We start from the raw sequence: 18709 nt of genomic DNA, 5'->3' as shown, positions 1-18709 counted from the left end.
CCTCACCCTCGTATTCAAGTCCCTGCACCCCTCTGCCTCTCTGACCTCCTCTCTCCTCAAAACAGTACCCATTGCCTTTGTTCCTCCGGGTCTGGCCTCCTCCTCGTCCCCCGAGTCCTTCGCTCCACCCTCGGCGGCCGTGCCTTCAGCCACTATGCCCCGAGGCTCTGGAACTGCCTTCCTCACTCCCTTCGTCTCGCTCCCTCCCTTCCCATTTTCAGGTCTCTGCTGAAGACCTTTCTTTTCGACCGCACCTTTGGTCACCTTCCTCCCCCTCCCCCTGGCTCGGTCCCGGGATCCGTTACTGTAAAGCGCTCTGAGACGCTGTCCGGTGTGGGGGGGGGCGCTATATAAATCCTTGTTGTTATTCCTGGACTGAATAGACTGGGCAAGTGGATATTTCTATAGAGGAAAAAAAAGTGTTGAATGTGGGGGGCAGTGGAGGGGGAATAGGTCCATCACAATTTGCGCATTGATTAACCAAGCAAACTTCTAATTATGTTAATTAATCCGGTAGCGTATTGGTTATCGTGTTCGCTTCGCAAGTGAGAGTACCTGGGTTTGATTACCAGGCAGAGCGAAACCTTAGGCAAGTTTCTTTACTCCGCATGTCTCTGTTTACCTAGCAGTAACTTGAAACCCGGTTGTTAGTCAATTGGCGGATCGCTTTGCCGGGGGTAAGAATCCCTTCAAAAAAAATAAATAATATGGTCACTCAATCCACAGTTATTTGAGGGACACTGCTGTGTGCAATTGGCTGTCGCGTTTCACCCACAAAAGATACATCAATTCACTTCACAGTGTATTCTGTGAAACGCTCTGAGACATCTCGAAGATGTGATACGGAGCAAAATCAAATGCAAGGATTATTAGTAGGATTCTCACCCATACCTGTTAATTCTCAATATCAGAAAAGTGTAGTGAACACTCTTCCAGTCCTGTAGAGGGCACAAGTGTTTGCACTCCCTGCAAAACAGAGCATCTCCAAGGGCTTGCCCAGCATCCTTGTGCATTTAGGGACCCAGCACCTTTTGTCCAGACCTTGGGCTAGTTGCAGGAGACAATTTATAACACGGACGCCAGCTCTCTAATAATGAAACTCAACAGCCTGCTTGGGAAGTTCACCTTTAAATGTTACGAGCCCTATACTGACCCTGCCTGCTCGAAGGCCGGCCCTGGCGTAGACTGGTAAAATATCGCCGTAAGTGAACTTTAGCACTGGCTTTGTCTGGGATATAAAATGCTATTCATGCAAGAAAAACGCTAGGATTGCAGTGGGTGTGTGCAGCCTGGCTCAGTCATTCATTGACCGACCGACCTACTTGCCTATCATCCAGTCATTGGGACTCTACGTTCGCCTAAAACACAGTCACTACCCGTTCAGGTAAATCCTGCGAAGCGCTTTGAGATACCTCTCCAGTATGAAAAGCGCTATGTCATATTATAAGGAATGTTGTTATTTATTGCAAGTATCGGTCCCTGGGTAAGGGTGTGTGTGTGTGTGTGTCCGAGCTGAGGGGCAGGAAGATGGGTGCCAATGCTCTCAGTGTGTTTCAGGCTGAGCTGTGCTGCTCACAGGCAGTTCCTGAGATCGGGTCGGCTGGACTTGGTGGGGTAGAACAATCACTGGGAGCAGGAATTCTTCCCACTCAGCTCCGGTTAAGCTTGCAAGCCCAAACTAACCAACCAGTACAAGGGTTGGTTCCAGCTGGACGAGCAGCGGGAAGCTCGCAGACAGTGGAATTGAGTAAACGCATCTCTCCGGGGGAAGAATCCACACACTATTCTAGACGCAGGGAAATGTCCGTGTGTGGGTGGCATACATATGTGGACCTCTCAGTCTGGTTTGGTTACTCTAAGCATTGTTATGGTTTCCACATGTGTCGGATACCCAGTTGATTTAAAAAAAAATCGGTCAGGGCAGGGGGAGGCCATTCAGCTCACTGAGCCTGTTTCACCAGTTTATTAGACTTTGGCAGATCTTTTAATCCCAGTATCTCACCCCATTTGCCATACCAGAGTCCTGTAGCTCAGTGGTTGGAGCACTCGCCTCGCAAGCCACAGAACCTGGGTCCATTTCCTGGCAGAGCAAAACGTAGGCCAAGTTTCCTTACTCCACACACCTCTGTTTACCTAGCAGTAAATAGGAACCCAGTTGTTAGTCGATTGATGGATTGCTTTCCCGGGGATAATAATCCCTCCAAAAAAAAAAAAAAAAATTTGCTCACTGAATCCACGACTATTTATGGGACACTGCTGTGCGCATTTGGCTGCCGGGTTTCACCCACAAAACAGACATCTTGAAGACGTGATGATGCGCTATATCAAATACAAGGATTATTATTATTACTTGTACCCCTGCGACTCAAAGTATTTGTTTATCTCTCTCGTTGAAACATCCCTACTGATTCTGCCTCAATATTTTGTTGAGGAAGAACATTTCATAACTTCACAAACCTTTGCGTGAAGAATTGCTTCCTGACCTCAGGTCTAACTGTCTTTAGTTCTGATTTTAAGAGTATGCCCCCTTTTTAATAGATCCCTCTACCTGAAGGTTGTAGGTTCAACCGTGGAGACTTTGAGCTCAGTCTAGGCTGATACTCCAATACAGTGCTGAGGATCCATTACAGTGATTGAAGGTCCTATGGGTCAACCGTCAGATACCGTCAGGCAGTGGAACAGCCATCTAGGTACTTTTAAAAGAGTACAATAGAATCTTTTGAGTGTTAGTGGATCATGGGCACCTTTGACTAAATGCATTGTGCATCTCGATCACGCCCTCAGGGTGCCGCCTTGTATTTGTTAAATAAACTGGTGTCATGATTTTCTTTGTTTCTCTGTTGTTAGCTTTAACAAACGGGGTGCAGGGCGGAGGTAACCACTTTCAGTGACACCCTCGGGCGTTCATCCCTACCTGAGCTTGGCAGGTTATAGCATTGCATTAACAGTGGTGGTATACAATTCTGTGCTAAGCTGTGCCCATAGTCCAACTGCCATGAATGGGCCAAGGAAGGGCGAATGAGCTGGGGAGACATTTTGCTCCTCCTTGGCAAACTGGTCCTGGAAAACAAATATTGTGCAAACAAAATGGGTTTGATATCCATTTACAGTAAATCCATGTAGCGCTTTGGGCAGTGCAAAACATTGTGTTAGTTTCCTTACTCAACACACGCCTCAATTTACCTAGCAGTAATTAGGAACCTGGTTGTTATTCAATTGGCAGATCGCTTTTCCGGGGATAATAATCCCTCAAAAAACATAATAATAATTTGGTCACTCAATCCACGACTGTTTGTGGTACGCTGCTGTGTGCAATTGGCTGCCGTGTTTTGCCCACAAATATACAGTCAATTCACTTTACAGTATTTCCTGTGAAGAGCTTTGAAACATCTAGATGTGATAAGGTGCTATATCAAATGCAAGTATTATTATGTTTCGTCTTATTATTATTGACAATTCTCTAATTATGTTTTCTGAAGCTCTCTGTGACACTACTCTGCATAAGGGGTGCTATATAGATGCAAATTGTTTTTTTTCCTCATAAAGAATAAGGAAATTTAAAAAGGCACTTTTCTTCCCTTTCCTCTTTCAGGGATGGGAAACCTGAAGAAACGGCGTTGTATTAAGCTGCTGCTGCCAGGGTTTCTCCTCACTTCATTCTGCTTTTACTTAATGTACTTCAGAACCACCATTGACCACAGGTACTTTGTAGGTTTCTTTTCTTTCTTCCTCTTCCCACGCCCCCCATGTAATTCTTCTGAACAAAAAAAAACTTGCAACAGCACTCCAGCAGTCAGTCCTGCCAGCAACAGTGTGTTGAATGTGTGCGGATGCTAAGGACACAGGATCTGCATGTTAACACCCACCTACGATGCAATTTAATTTTTGACTTTAACAATGGTCGATGCAATGGCAATATCTCTGCCCTCTATGGGTGTCAGCCTGCCTCAGTTGATAGCACTCTCCCCTCTGTGTCTGAAGCTTGTGCGTTCAAAACCCCACGTCAGGACTTTGAACTCAGTCTGTGCTGGGAATGTGCTGCATTGTGGTCATAGTCACTAATGACATTCTGAACATCTGTGATCAGGGCTCCCTCTGCCTCCTTGTCCTCCTCGACCTCTCTGCCGCTTTCGACACTGTCGACCACTCCATCCTCATACACCGCCTCTCCGCTTTACTCAATCTTCACGGACCTGGCCTTACCTGGTTCAATTCCTATTGGGCAAGTTTCCTTACTCCACACAGAGCCTAATAATAATCCCTCCAAAAAAAACCAAAACAATAAGAAATTGGTAATTTTCAATCTACGACTGTTTGTGGGACATTGCTGTGCGCAACTGGCTGCCGCGTTCGCCCACAAATATACAGTCAATTCACTTTACAGTGTGTTCTGTGAAGCGCTTTGGGACGTCCTCCCGACGTGAAAAGCGCTATATCAAATGCAAGGATTATTATTATTATTATTATCTCTCTCACCGTCTCCACTTTGTTGCCTCTAACGGTTTCTTCTCCAGCCACCGCACTGTCACATCTGGCGTCCCTCAGGGCTCTGTCCTTGGCCCTCTCCTCTTTAATATCTACATGCTCCCCCTTGGTGACATCATCTGCAGACATGGGGGTCAACTTCCACATGTATGCGAATGACACTCAACTCCATCTTTCTGCCTCCACCCTCAACTCGAGGACCACTGGTGTCCTGACAGACTGGCTGTCGGACATCAAGTCCTGGATGAGGGTAAATTTCCTATAGTTCAATGTGAACAGACTGAGGCCCTCCTGATTGGCTCGCGCCAGCGCCTCTGCACCTCAAGCTCTGGCAGCATCAACCTCCATGGTTGCACACTACAACTCATCACGTCAGTCAGGAACCTGGGTGTCTTGTTTGACCCTCAACTGTCTTTTCTCCCCCACATTCAAGCCATGACCCGCTCTGCCTTCCCTCACCTCCGAAATATTGCCCGACTCCGCCACTACCTCACCCCTCAGGCCGCTGAAATTCTTGTTCATGCCTTCATCACCTCCAGGCTCAACTATGCCAATGACCTGCTTGTTGGCCTTCCTAACTCCTCCCTCCACAGGCTGCAGATAATCTAGAACTCTGCAGCCCGTGTTCTCTCCCGCACCGAACTTTGTGACCCCATCTCCCCACTCTCGCCCGACTTCCTATCCTTCAGAGGATCCAGTTCAAGGTCCTGGTCCTCACAAACAAAGCCCTCCATGGCCTCGCCCCACCCTACCTCTGCGCCTTCCTAACCCCCTACCAACCCGCCCGTTCCCTCCACTCAGCCGGCTCTGGCCTGCTCCACGTCCCCCAACCCACCCACCCCACCATTGGCGGAAGAGCCTTCAGCCACTCTGCCCCCAACCTCTGGAATTCCATACCCCAGTCACTCCGCCTTGCCCCTTGTTGCATTGTCAGAGGTGCCTTCCTTCAGATGAGATGCTAAATTGAGATCCTGCCTATCCAGATGTTTGTTAAATATCCCGTTGCACTATTTCAAAAGAGATGGGAGTTTCTCCCAGTGTCCTGGCCAACAATCCCTCAAATAAAATCAGTCACTCACTTACATTAGAATATACAGCACGGAAAAAGGCCATTTGGCCCAACTGGTCTATGCCGGTGTTTCTGCTCCACATGAGCCTCCTCCTGCCCTTCCTCAACTAAGTCTTCTAGCATAACCTTCTATTCCTTTCTCCCTCGTGTACCTATCTAGTTTTCCCTTAAATACATCTATACTATTTGCCTCAACAACTCCTTGTGGTAGCATGTTCCACATTCCCACTACTCTCTGTGTGAAGAAATTTCTTCTAACTTCCCTATTTGATCAATTTGTGACTGTTATATTGATGGCCTTTGTTTTGGTCTCCCCGACCAATGGAAACATCTTCCCTATGTCTACCCTATCAAAACCTTTCATCATTTTAAAGACCTCTATCAGGTCACCCCTTACCCTTTCAAGAGAAAAAAGTCCAAGCGTGTTCAGCCTTTCCTGATAGGTATAACTTCTCAGTTTATGGTTAATCATGGGATATTGCTATGTGCAAATTGGCTATCAGCACAGCAATGTCCCCCAAACAGCCATGAAGTGAAATATAGTGCACACACAAACGCATGTTTTTAAAAATATACTGTATTATAATTTTTAATTTTTATACATTGACTGTTTGTGTGGCATTGCTGTGTGTGATTGACTGCTGGATTTCATCTGAAAGATATAGTCAATTCACTCTACAGCATATTCTGTGAAGTGCTTTGAGACGTCTTGACAACGTGATAAGGCACTAAATCAAGATTTATTATTATGTATAATTCTACTCTCCTTTCTTTACTCCTTTTGACTTTCAGAAGTCCCAAACATCAAAGCCCATTCTTGTGCCTTTCTGACATCAGCCACAGCAAGGTGCCTGTTAATGAGAAGACAATATTAAAAATTCTGCCATTCAGCTCATTGACCGCTGGTACGTACATCTCTTTTGACAAGTGATCCCTGCTGGAGTTCTCTGGGCACTGAAAGGAAAAGCTTTGAGACTGAGATGGACACATTGGGGAATTTAGGTATTGCCAACGTCTCCCACAAAGACATGCTGCAGATGAACATCAAGAGCTGTTAAATAGAAGCCCTGGTAGAATTGTAGTGAGCGGAACATACCACGTGTATTGTTTGGTTAAGGATGCAATAGGGTGTAGAGCTTTCAAAATAGTGACCATAGGGTTTGGTCTGTGAGTAAAATTCATCAGCTCCAGTTCTGTTCATTCGCCCACAAAATATACAGTCAATTCACTTGACTGCAGCGCTTTGAATGTCTCAAAGACGTGAAAAGGCGCTATATCAAATGCAAGGATTATTGTAATGCCAAAAAGTGGCTTCTGCAAATTCTGTATGGGATTGAATCCCTTGGCTTGTTGGAGCTTTCTTAATGAGAAATGTCCTGTTGTCAAATAACTAAAACGAGCCTCGGAATGAGCCTTTGGAGGGCAATTAACATTGAAAACGGTTGCCAGGAAGAGTGGTTGAGTCCAGGATGCTGAGACTATAATATAAACAGCTTGATGCTGTGATGGGAGGGTGGGTGTTCTGGAAGGATAAGATCAGATGGGCTGCTTTTCCATCCAATCTGATCTTGTGACCTTCTTATAGAGGAACAACACTTGGATTTTGACCAACATCAAATACTTTATGCCAGTCCTATACTTTCATTTATTTTGCAGAAAGGTACTTCCGAGCAACACTAAACAATTTGAAAAGCTGCGAACTGCCAGCTTCAATCAACAAGTGGGTGAATTAAACCTTTTAGCGCAGAATATTGTAAGCGTGACTGCTATTAAGTTGAGGTGTTGAGGCCCCAATGGACTGCCACGGAGTAGATGGCATATAGAGATGTCAGGCCTGATCCTACACACGCTGAGTTGCTGATCCGTGGACAAAACAACGAGTACAAATTGGGTCATTCTCCAAGGGTGGTGGGGAGGGGTTGGGAGGAAGAGTTGTCTTTTATTGGGTGGTTTCACAGCAGTGGTAGAGATCTGGGAGAACATCAACTGTCCTCATGCCCAGAAGTGGGATATAGAGGAGGCACCAAAATAACAGGATGGGGAGAAGATGGAAGAGAAGAAAGAGTAACTTTTTAAACAGTCTTTTATTGTTGGGTTTAAAAGCAAAAGTTTCATTTGTTCAGCCATGTTGGACAAGTATAATGTTGACCTTTTCCAAGGGGGTGATGAGGAGCAAGACTGGTCTTGTGTTACCTTAACATTAAGGCAGAGCAGACAGTGAGTCTGAGTAGCTTTGTTTCTTAGTTGGATGTTTGAGCCACAGGTACAGGCTGAGTGAGAACATCTCAGTGGCCAGATCCCAGGCTGGCCAGCAAACAAATCGGCCATCTATCCTCGATAATGTGCAGAACTTGAGAAAAAAAAGGGAAAGGAAAGTTTTTTTTTAAAAAAACTTAAGAAAACTGAAAGGGAATGCAAGGACACTTCTAGGTAGCAACATCAGAGACCTGAAACTTCTCCTATTAGCCTCATTGACCATTGTCTTTAACATATATTTTAAGGATCATGCAGAACTTTGGAACAATCAGCCTCCAGTCTGAAGAAGTTTCTATTCAAGCTACTATTCTTCATTTTAGGAACTGTGGTTTAAACTGGGGTGACAAATAAAGAAGGAATTTAAGAATATTCTAAAATTCTGCACGGTCTTAAATTTTAAGATGATGGCCTTAAGATTTAAAAGCATGAGAGATTGCTGGTCTCTAGACTGCTGATGGGGGGTCAGTTTTTTTTAAATGCTACTAATCTCTGATAATTTGTGATTTCTAGTGTTTGACGCTTGCCACTTTGATTGACAGAGTACCCTGCCTGAAATGCATTGTTGTTGGCAACGGAGCAGTCCTCCAAAATAAGTCGTTAGGGAAACAAATCGACTCCTATGATGTCGTTATCAGGTAGTTTCCCTTTGGTTTCTTTTGTTTCAACTCAACTCTTACACCATGGAGGTTGTCAGCTCAGGGAAGCAAAGCATTAAATCACTGATTGTATATTTTAGAATCTTTATCAGAGAAAGAGCAGAATCGTATTACTCACTCGTGTCTGCTGGCAGCCCCTCTTTGTTGATGTGTGACTTTAGATGATGCTATGGGGCATTACTGCTACATCTAATCTTGTCGTTGTCCAGTTTGCCAACAAGTACACGGTCACTACACTTGTCAGCAAGTTACACAATGTCTGCTTATGGAGTTCTGTAGCTCAGTGGTTAGAGCACTCGCCTCTCAAGCGAGAGGACCCAGGTTTAATTCCCGGGCAGGGCAAACCCTTGGGGAAGTTTCCTTATTTCACATGCCTCTGTTTACCTAGCAGTAAGTAGGAACACAGTTGTTAGTCGATTGGTGGATCGCTTTCTGGTAGAAATAAACCCTTTTTAAATAAATAAGTTTTTTAAAAAAAGTTTGTCCACTCAATCCACGATTGTTTGAGGGACATTTTTGTATGCAATTGGCAGCCACGTTTCACCCACAAAATATACAGTGAATTCATTTTACAGTACATTCTATGAAGCACTTTAAGAGTTCTCAATAGATAAGGCGCTATATCATATGCAAGAATCATTATTATTATTATTTCACAACAGCACTTCAGGGATCTGAATGTTACTGATATAGCAATTTATAGCCCATCTTCCAGTTTGCTTTCTTTATTGTCTCAAACTGTATATTGACATGGTGAGCAATAAGTCCACTAACACTCCTCTGTCTTTTTCTTCTCCTCCTCTGGCAAGTTGCTGGAGTACATGCACCTCCTAATCTGACATCCTATGCTTGAAGGTTAATAGTGTTTATTGTCTAGATGGTATTTGTATCTGGCAATGTATTCCTGGTTCATGTTTTTATACAGATCAGAATACATGTTAAATTAACCTTCAGTGTGTGCACTCAGTGGAGTCCTGTAGCTCAATGGTTAGAGCACTCGCATTGCAAGCGAGAGACCTGAGTTCAATTCAAGGCAGGGCGAAACCTTGGGCAAGTTTCCTTAATCCACACGCCTAATAATAATCCCTCCAAAAAAAAAACAATAATAAATTGGTCATTTTCAATCTACGACTGTTTGTGGGACATTGCTGTGTGCAATTGGCTGCCGCGTTCGCCCACAAATATACAGTCAATTAATTTTACAGTGTGTTCTGTGAAGCGCTTTGGGACGTCTTCCCGACGTGAAAAGCGCTATATCAAATGTAAGGATTATTATTATTAATGTTACTGAAGTAGAAATATCAGATTTTTTTACAAAACTGCACCCAGCATACAGGCAGCTACAGTGAGCCATTCTGTCTGTAGCAGAATGTTACTATGGGATATTTTACATGGTGATCGTTTGGTTGATTTAGGGGAGTCCCAAGTTTCGGGTGGATTTTCCTTTCAACTTAGTGTGGTGCTCTTCATTTAATTGTTTTGTTTCTCTTTCATTCAGATTAAATAGTGGCCCTGTGATTGGGTACGAAAATGATGTTGGTAATAAGACCACGTTTCGACTGTGTTACCCGGAGTCGATCATTTCAGACCCCAGTCAATATGACGCCAACACCATCCTGGTCTTTGTTCCCTTCAAGCCACTGGACTTGCGGTGGTTGGTGGACGTTATCGTGAAGAATAAAGTGGTGAGTTTACGGGAACAGCAGGAAATTGACCACAGCAGAGATTTTGCTGCTGTCTGTGGGCCATTGCTGTGTGCAAATTAGCTGCTATGGCACCTACAAAATACACAGGCACTTATTTTATACATTTAGCCAGGACATAGTGTTGCCACACTTTGCAGTAGCTCATGTGAAGTGATTTGAAACATCCTCCCGACATGAAGGTCACTATGTCAGATGCAAAGTTTTATTTAGTTAAGGGACTCTCTCTCCTGGCTCCACAGGTCCTGTGGCCAATTATTTGCACACAAGATAATGGGAGCCAAGGATATTGTTAAGAGTCTGGAGGTCAAAGCCCATAGGAGTGGACATATCTTCCTCTTTTGAAATTGTACTTGAGAGCATTAAATACAAGTTGCCTCGTCTCTCTCTTCATCGTGGGTGTGTTGTTTAACACTTTGTCCACTGACAATCAACTCAAACTAATTGTACTCCTAGTACAACTTGTATTAATATGTTCTGGTTACTAATTTTTTTCCAGCAATTTTTGTTTTGGGAAGGTTTGGACATGTGCAAAGTTCTCAAAGATGGACGATTGAAAATTCCTTACCCTCCTTCATGTGAATGTCAAGAGTTCTCAAAGATAATAATATTAATCCTTGCATTTGATACAGTGCCTTATCATGTCTTCGAGACGTCTCAAAGCGCTTCACAGGATATACTGTAAAGTGAATTAACTCTGCATTTTGTAGATCTCAATATATGTTTGACTGCAGCAGTAAATTACTGCCTTTAACCACTTATTATATTTTTATTCCAGTCTGATCGAGGTTTCTGGAAAAAGCCACCTGCAAGTATAATTTACAGAAATAATCAGATAAGGATATTAAACCCATCGATTGTAAAACGAGCGGCTTTTGATTTACTAAAACTACCCATGGATATCCCCATTGAAAAGGTGAGTGGCTTAATCCATTTCTGTTCCTGTTTGGATTCAAAGTAGGGAGTGGGTGGTAGAGGGACTCCTCTCACTTTGGAAAGATGCACCTATGTAATCCAAGGCATACCAGAAGCAAACTTGATGGGCATATAGGCCTATTTGCGCCCCTTTCTGTCTAATGATTAAGCCATGCGAACCAAATCCGTCACAGGTAGGGTGGTCCCAGTTGGATAAATTGTACGTTACTCATTTCATTTATATGATCAGTCCTTCCAGTGCTTAGAGCAACAAATTAAGCATTTGAAACATTTTTCTGATATGAAAGACAATATGTAAATTTGTATTGGAAATTCACTGCATAAAGTGAGAGGGGGGGAAATCTTTTTCTTTAAAAAAACAAAAATCTAGTTTAGCTGGTTATCCTTAGTGTTCCATAACACAAGGTAGATATTGAGTTTGCAATCCCGTGGCCCTTTCAATTCCCCTTTAGTTTTATGAATTAAATGGCATTTTATAGGGCAGGTTATTATCGATACGATTGCTATGTGAGTGGCTTTTGATCTGTCCAGGTGACTGAAACTGTGCAGGTGTAATGCAATCTCTGTTACCTAGTCTCTGATGTCACTTAATTAAATGAGGTCCTTTGAGATGGACTTCCTTATATGAAAGGCAATACACAATATATAATAAATGATATGGTATTGTAGGATTGGTTTGAATGACGAAGAGGCTTTGGCTCTTTGATCTCATCTTTCCAGAATACCTATCCTACCATCTTCTTATCACAGTGTCAAGCTGTTTCTTAAGGAGTCCAGTAGGTCCACCCTTCCTGTTAACCTGTTTCTGTCATTAATTATCCTTTGGGTTAAAAAAAAGTCTCCTGGCATCTGTCCTGAAATTGCCCTGTGTAAGGAAGACTGGGTTTGCTGCTTATTCAGCGCTCTACAAAACAGTGATTGGATACATAGTGCTTGATCTCCAAGAATATTTTTGCCACCTTGCTTAAATCTTTTTTCCTGCATTTCCACTCCCCTATGAATGATTTTTTTTGTTGTACCTTTTTTATTCCCCCCATCGATCCCCTACAGCCACCTCAGTACCCAACAACTGGAATAATTGCGATATCGATGGCACTTACCATGTGCAATGAAGTTCATGTAGCAGGCTTCAAATACGACTTCATTAACATGAATAGCACGTTGCATTACTACAGCAATGATACCATGTCAAGCATGGGCAAGGTAAAGTCCACCGAGAAAACATAAGTGTACTTGTGGCTTTAAACAATGAATTTTGTTTGGAGCAAAAGAGGCTGGGTTCGTCACTGTGAGAATTATTCTGCATGCAAAAAATTTCTAGCTGAATCCAGTGTGCGTTTCTGTAGCTGTTAATGGATAAAGCAGTGGCCGTCTTTAAATGAGTCTTGAAGCTAGATACACGTATGGAATTCTTACAGATTGCCTACATGGAGCATTTTTTAAAAAACCTGTCAGTTCTTACTTGTTAGTTGACATAACAGGATAGAAATTTCACCTGGATCTAGATTTAATCTTAGCATTTCAGAACACCCCAAATTCAGCAAATTCTTAAACTCGGGCCCAATTTCTGAAGCTATTTTTTTCGAAGCTTGGAGAACTGGCTTCAAAGTTAAGACTGAGTTTAACAATTTACTAAATTCCTCAAACCCTGAAACACTGATTAGAAGAATGAGGCTTGATACTTTTTAGAGATTTTGGGGGTCAAAGTTTTGGGGAATGCAAAACAGTGTATTTGCTGGTAATTCATGGGTTAATAGCAAGGCCCACATTTTTAAGTGCAGTTTTGCTCACGAGAAATCTATTTACAGAGCTTGGGTTTGTAGCAATAGGAATAAAGCTGATCTGAGATGTATTTTAGTGAGTAAGATTTCTAAGGTTATTTGAATTATTGATTTAATTTTGATGTTGCATTTTCAGATGCTGTACCACAATATTAGTGCTGAACAAATCCTTTTGAAGCAGTTGAAATCCTCGAACACTGTGTTTGATTTAACTGGAAACTTCTGAACCGAGCCTTGCTGTTGGAATGTTTACGCACCCTGCCTTGTACCAAACCCCTCTGGTACTGTGAACTGCTGGCCACAGTACCCTGTGCTATCCAGATACTGCATTAACGTCAGGGAAACAAACCATTAGTTGTGCTTAGCACAGGAGACCTCATAAATACTTGTGTGAAATAGCTTATGCAAGTCTGAGCTACGTCCTAGGAATGGAATATGCTCCAGATGGTTGGGGGGGTCACTCAAACACTGTCTTAACACTGGTTGAAGAGATAGCCCTTATCATGGAGACTATTCTATAAATTTATATAATATTTTGTATATTATATATTTGATCGACTTAGATGTTCCTTTATTTACTATTTACTGTCACCAACAAATGGTTAGTTTGGATGAGTTCCGAAGTTATAAAAGAGCAGAGTGAATGAATATATGGATATATATAAATATTATATACACACACACCTACACACACGTATGCACTTGAATTCATAATGACAGGTAAGCTTCAAATCTGTATTTTTCACGTGACAGGAAGCTTGAATGAACAGGCAAAGGTTATTGACAGCTATTGTTTTGATGTTGACTTTGTTCTTTTGCGCCGGTGAAACCATGAATTGTTGAAGCCAGTTCCCCCGAAGGGGTAGCTTCAGCAGACTAATAAAAGAAGCTACGATCACACAAATTGTCATTTAAGCAATGATTTAGTTTCTCCGCTGGTGCTGGCTCCTTTTGCATGTGCTGAAGTGGCTCTCACTCTGCCGAAACTCTCGCTTTCACGTGGATGTTCTGCGACAATCGGATAAGCTACTTTTCACCACTCCTGGTGGAACATGTAGATGACTTATTTATCTGAGGTGGGTGAGGCTCAGGGCCTGGCATGCAGTGGGATCGGAAATCCAAGCCGGACAAATGAGATTTCCTCCCAGCACCGTGATGTACACTAACTGCAGTCCAATGCAATCTGCAACCGAAATGGAGTTCCCGAAATGGTCACCCTATAGTGAGGATTTGCCCTTAGCTTTCCTTGTGCTCCTGTCACTTCGGAGGATGCAGAGAGAGGAACCCTTGTGTTGCCATTACTGTGGATTTTGTTGTAAATCAATTATGAACAGCATGTTTTCCTGCTGATTTAGATTGTCGAGGGATCCTTTTGATCCATAAATGATTTGGGGGGAAAACATGTTATTTTAAAAAAAACATGATTAAAAGTTTATTTACTGATGGAAAAAATCCTGTGTCATGCTCAGGAAATTTTTGTTTTCTGTGAAACTTGACCAACCTTTTGCCCTCTTGGTCTCTCTCTTGTGAGGCTAGTGCTCTAACCACTGAGCTACAGGACTCAGCAAGATATGACCAAGTAAATCATTAGCAATTGTTGATTTAAAAGATTTTATGCACAGCACATTGATAATCTTATTTATTAACAGTAATCCTCTGTGCCCTATATTTTTACATGTGGGCAGTGACTGCATACCACATTCATAGTGAAGTCCTGTAGCTCAGTGGTGAGAGCACTCGTTTTGCAAACAAGAGACTTGAGTTCAATTCCAGGCAGGGCGAAACCTTGGGCAAGTTTCCTTACTCCACACGACTAATAATCCTCCAAAAAACCAAAAACAATAATAAATTGGTCATTTTCAATCTACGACTGTTTGTGGGACATTGCTGCGCGCAATTGGCTGCCGCGTTCGCCCACAAATATACAGTCAATTCACTTTACAGTGTGTTTCGTGAAGCGCTTTGGGACTTTCCCCCGACGTGAAAAGCGCTATATCAAATACAAGGATTATTATTATTTTATAGATTCATAGAATGTTACGGCACAGAAGGAGGCCATTCGGCCCATCGAGTCTGTGCCGGCTCTTTGAAAGAGCAAGTCACTTTCACTAACCCCAATCACCAGTTTTCTCCCCATAACCCTGCAAACCCGTCTTCCCCAGATACCTATCCAGTTCTCCCTTAAAAGCTGTTATCGAATCGGACTTCACTATCCTTTCAAGCAGATCGTTCCAACTTCGAACAACTCGCTGAGTGAAAAAATTTCTTCTAACCTCTCCTCTGCTTCTTTTGATAGATATATTAAGACTGTGACCATGGGTATGTAATTCACTCTGGCAATAGTTTCGTGTATTCTGTAGAGACAAAGTGTACACAATTATATTACCATAACTTTACTTGATGCTATTTTCTGTGAAGGATTGGTCCATTGAGATTATGTGTACTCATTCTGGCTACTAGGGCACTTTTCCAATTTGAACACAAAATGTCAGCCAGTCTTCCTATGCCAGATGTTGTATGCTACTACTTTGCCTTGATAATAATCCTTGCATTTGATATAATAATAATAATTCTTGCGTTTGAAATAATAATAAGCCTTGGATTTGATATCACGTTTTTGAGACGTCTCAAAGTGCTTCACAGAATATACTGTAAAGTGAATTGACTATATTTTGTGAGCAATTTACTTATCAAAAGGAAAACAAAAACTCCACTCAAAGGAATGTTAAGATTATCCCAACCATACTTTGATACTTTTTTAGTGCAAGAGATGTGTAATGACCACTGCACTGGTGCACAAAATTAGGAGTGTAAAGTTATTTTTTGCTAGATATTTATGACCTCTAAGTGAAATTTGGACAAGTCATGGATCGTTTTGTGTTGTATAGGACCAGCACGTCACTTGCATTCTTTATGGCCAACAGCGAAGAGCCTTGAATCCGAGCGGTCTGAATTGAAATCTAAATTAATTTTCATGAAACGAACTTGTCACCAGTGGCATTTAATAGTTACCAATTAAAACTAACGTGGTCTGTTACAAAGTGTTCTCCAATAATAAATAATTATAATCCTTGTATTTGATATAGCTCCTTATCACGTCTTCGAGACGTCTCAAAGCGTTTCACAGAATATAATGTAAAGCAAATTTTGTGATTGCATATTTTGTGGGCAAAATGGGTCTGCCTATTCCACCCAACGGTGTCCCAGAAACAGTCTTGGATTGAGTTACCAATTTTTTTCAAAGGAATTATTAACCCCAGAAAAGCGATCTGCCAATTGACCAATATGCTATCTTTACATCTAACTAGATTCTGATCACACAAGGGTGTGATGTAGGTTTGCGCTTTGTGATTTTCAACTTGAAATTTGCTTTTAATTTTGGTGATTTGCTTTTAAATCTCCCCCGTATTGATAGGACTTACAGTGCTCACACCGAGCTACTCATATTTTGAAAGGGCAGCAGATCCTGCAGATTCTAAATCATCCAACACTGAAGACAGCAAAACACGGAAGTAAGAACATGCCTTCATTTTTGGGATGGAATTATAGAAATTTACGAACTATTAACAGCCCGAAAGTGACACACTCCTTCCCCCAAACCATTTTTTAAAATAAATATTGTACAAATCTGTTAAGAACTTTGGGATGTCCTCCTGACGTGAAAGGTGCTGTACAAATGTAAGTCATTTTATGGGCTCTGCCTCAGTCAGACGTTTAAAGCACAATGTTTACATGATAAACTTGGGAATGATAAACATGATACATGATAAACATTGGAATTCAAAGATCTGCTAAGATCTAATAAATTAGTCGAACAGGATCATGAGAAGATTAGCCTTTTTTTATTCCTGATTTGTATTCCCACGACTATATTTGGGAACATACTAAGCTTCTCGGGGAGGAAGTAAGCAGAGTCTCCTTGGAGCTGGACTGGCTTTCAAGTGACATGCTTGGCAATGGAATATCAATAACACCAACAAAATTACGTTTGTGTAGCGCCTTTCGTGTCAGGAGGACGTCCCAAGGTGCTGGACAGATAGAGTTACAAAGGGTGGGTGCATAGTGACGGAAGACCCGCCCGCCAATAGTGGGGTGAGCAAGGCGGGGGACGTGAAGCAGGCTGGAGCCCACTGAGTGGAGGGATCGATCAGGATGTTAGGAGGTTGGAGATAGGGGGGAGAAAGACTGGAGGACCAGGAACTTGAACTGTATCCTCTGTGTGATGGGAAGCCAGTGGATATCAGAATTGTGCCAGCCCTGTGTGGTGGTCTCGGTAGTCCAGTTCCTGGACTCTTCCCACTCAGCTCCCACTCCTGTTAACCTTGCAAGCCAAAATCCTAAATGGTAGAGTGGTCCTAGCTGGACAAGCAGTGGGAAAACTTGCCAGGCAGTGCTCTCAATGGCAAGTTACGTAGTTTTAGCTAATAAGATTCCAACAGTGGTCACAACTTTGACTGTTCTATACTTGGTGCTGAAGGACTTATTATTTTCCCTCAGTTTTCAATTGTACTTTCTTCTGCTGTTAATTTCCCAACATCTTGCATCACTGCCAGCGGACTTACTCCAAGGCTCTGGCTATGCCACCTGGCAGGCCCAAGCCTGGGCTCTTGCCAACCTGGTCTAATACTCTCTGGAATTAGGTAAGTAGGATGCGTCCCTCCAGGTAGAGAGTACACATTCCATTCCAATAAACATCTCTGGAGTTTCCATATGTGGTTGGTGTTGGAATATAACACATAGAATGTTTTAAGACAGGAATGTTGATTGGGGGAACTAAGGGGAAGAACCCTTAGGCAGCATGGCATAACTACCCTAGCATTAAGCAAGCTAGGCAGCAGATCCAGGCAAGTGAAGCCATGCAGGGGCTATTACTGCTGACTGCTCCAAAACCCTTAGTATATGTTTTATTACACTGTATAAGCATTAAACTATCTGTTGTATGTATTATCCTGAACAATAAATTTCTATTACACCGTAATTGGATTGTTGGGTCATTATTCGGACCTCGGGATTGGAAATCCCAACAGTGGGATGCATGGAACTTTCCGTTTGGTTTGGGTACTCACAGTTTGGTTTGGCTACTCTTAAGCATGGTGATGGGTTTCCAATTGTGTTGGACTCTCGGCTGACCCCCACAAATTGGTAGGATGTGAAATGACTTACCTAACACCCCTTTGTATTTGAATGGATGTCAGATCTAGAGTGCTGTAAACTGGGCTATTTACTACCATTTAAAAAAAAACTTCAAAGTCACATTCTGCAAAATAAGGAACAGAGTTTCTCAAAATGGAGCTGAAAATAAGTGTTTAAATATTTAATACAATAATTTCCAATTCAGTACAAAATAACTTTGATAATACAGAACAAGCACTAATTACCAGGACAAAGAAAATGTTTGTTTACATTACATTCAGGGTGTTACTACAAATTGATCAAAAATGAAACATTTTATTAAAAAAAGATACAGTAATAGATGGGACATTTCTGCTTATTTGGGTGAGTTTTGCTCAATCACTGTGAAAATTTATATTTTACACTTAGCGCAGAAGTACTTATTATTTTCCCTCAGTTTTCTTCCACTGTTATTTCCCCAAAACTGTGCATTAATGCCAGAGGGCTTACTCCTAGGCTCTGGCTATGCCTCCTTGAGGGGTATGGATGATACCCATTATTTTTCTTGCTTTAAGGAAGGACGAGCCCATAAGGAAGCGCAAGCTTACTGTTCAGTCTTTTCCTGGATTGTAAAGTTGCATCTGACAACTTGCCACGTGCAGAAATATTAATGGCTTCTGTATATATATAGATATAAATATATATATAGAA

The 18709-nt window shown here is 42.2% G+C and overlaps 1 protein-coding gene across 7 annotated transcripts in view; it reads left to right on the top strand.

The window, feature by feature from the left end:
- Positions 1 to 14338, top strand: part of LOC103180110 (type 2 lactosamine alpha-2,3-sialyltransferase) — a 32473-nt gene extending 18135 nt beyond the window's left edge. For 5 of the 7 annotated variants that reach the window (XM_042334479.1, XM_042334478.1, XM_042334480.1 and 2 more), the window contains 8 exons: positions 3593 to 3701; positions 6347 to 6459; positions 7211 to 7274; positions 8350 to 8445; positions 9965 to 10151; positions 10948 to 11085; positions 12156 to 12308; positions 13023 to 14338. In XM_042334479.1, coding sequence (XP_042190413.1) covers positions 3593 to 3701; positions 6347 to 6459; positions 7211 to 7274; positions 8350 to 8445; positions 9965 to 10151; positions 10948 to 11085; positions 12156 to 12308; positions 13023 to 13112 — 950 coding nt within the window. In that variant the 3' untranslated portion in view covers positions 13113 to 14338. Of the gene's footprint in view, positions 1 to 975; positions 1385 to 2538; positions 2691 to 3592; positions 3702 to 6346; positions 6460 to 7210; positions 7275 to 8349; positions 8446 to 9964; positions 10152 to 10947; positions 11086 to 12155; positions 12309 to 13022 lie in introns of those variants that run through there. The other 2 variants (XM_007895755.1, XM_007895757.1) reach the window with 2 other exon arrangements.
- The last annotated feature ends 4371 nt before the right edge of the window (positions 14339 to 18709 follow it).

This window comes from Callorhinchus milii, unplaced genomic scaffold (assembly GCF_018977255.1).
Source record: "Callorhinchus milii isolate IMCB2004 unplaced genomic scaffold, IMCB_Cmil_1.0 Scaffold4, whole genome shotgun sequence".
In the NCBI taxonomy this organism is placed as follows: Eukaryota; Metazoa; Chordata; class Chondrichthyes; order Chimaeriformes; family Callorhinchidae; genus Callorhinchus; species Callorhinchus milii.
The sequence above is the reverse complement of the archived record's forward strand: the minus strand, read 5'-3'. Positions and strand labels throughout refer to the sequence as shown.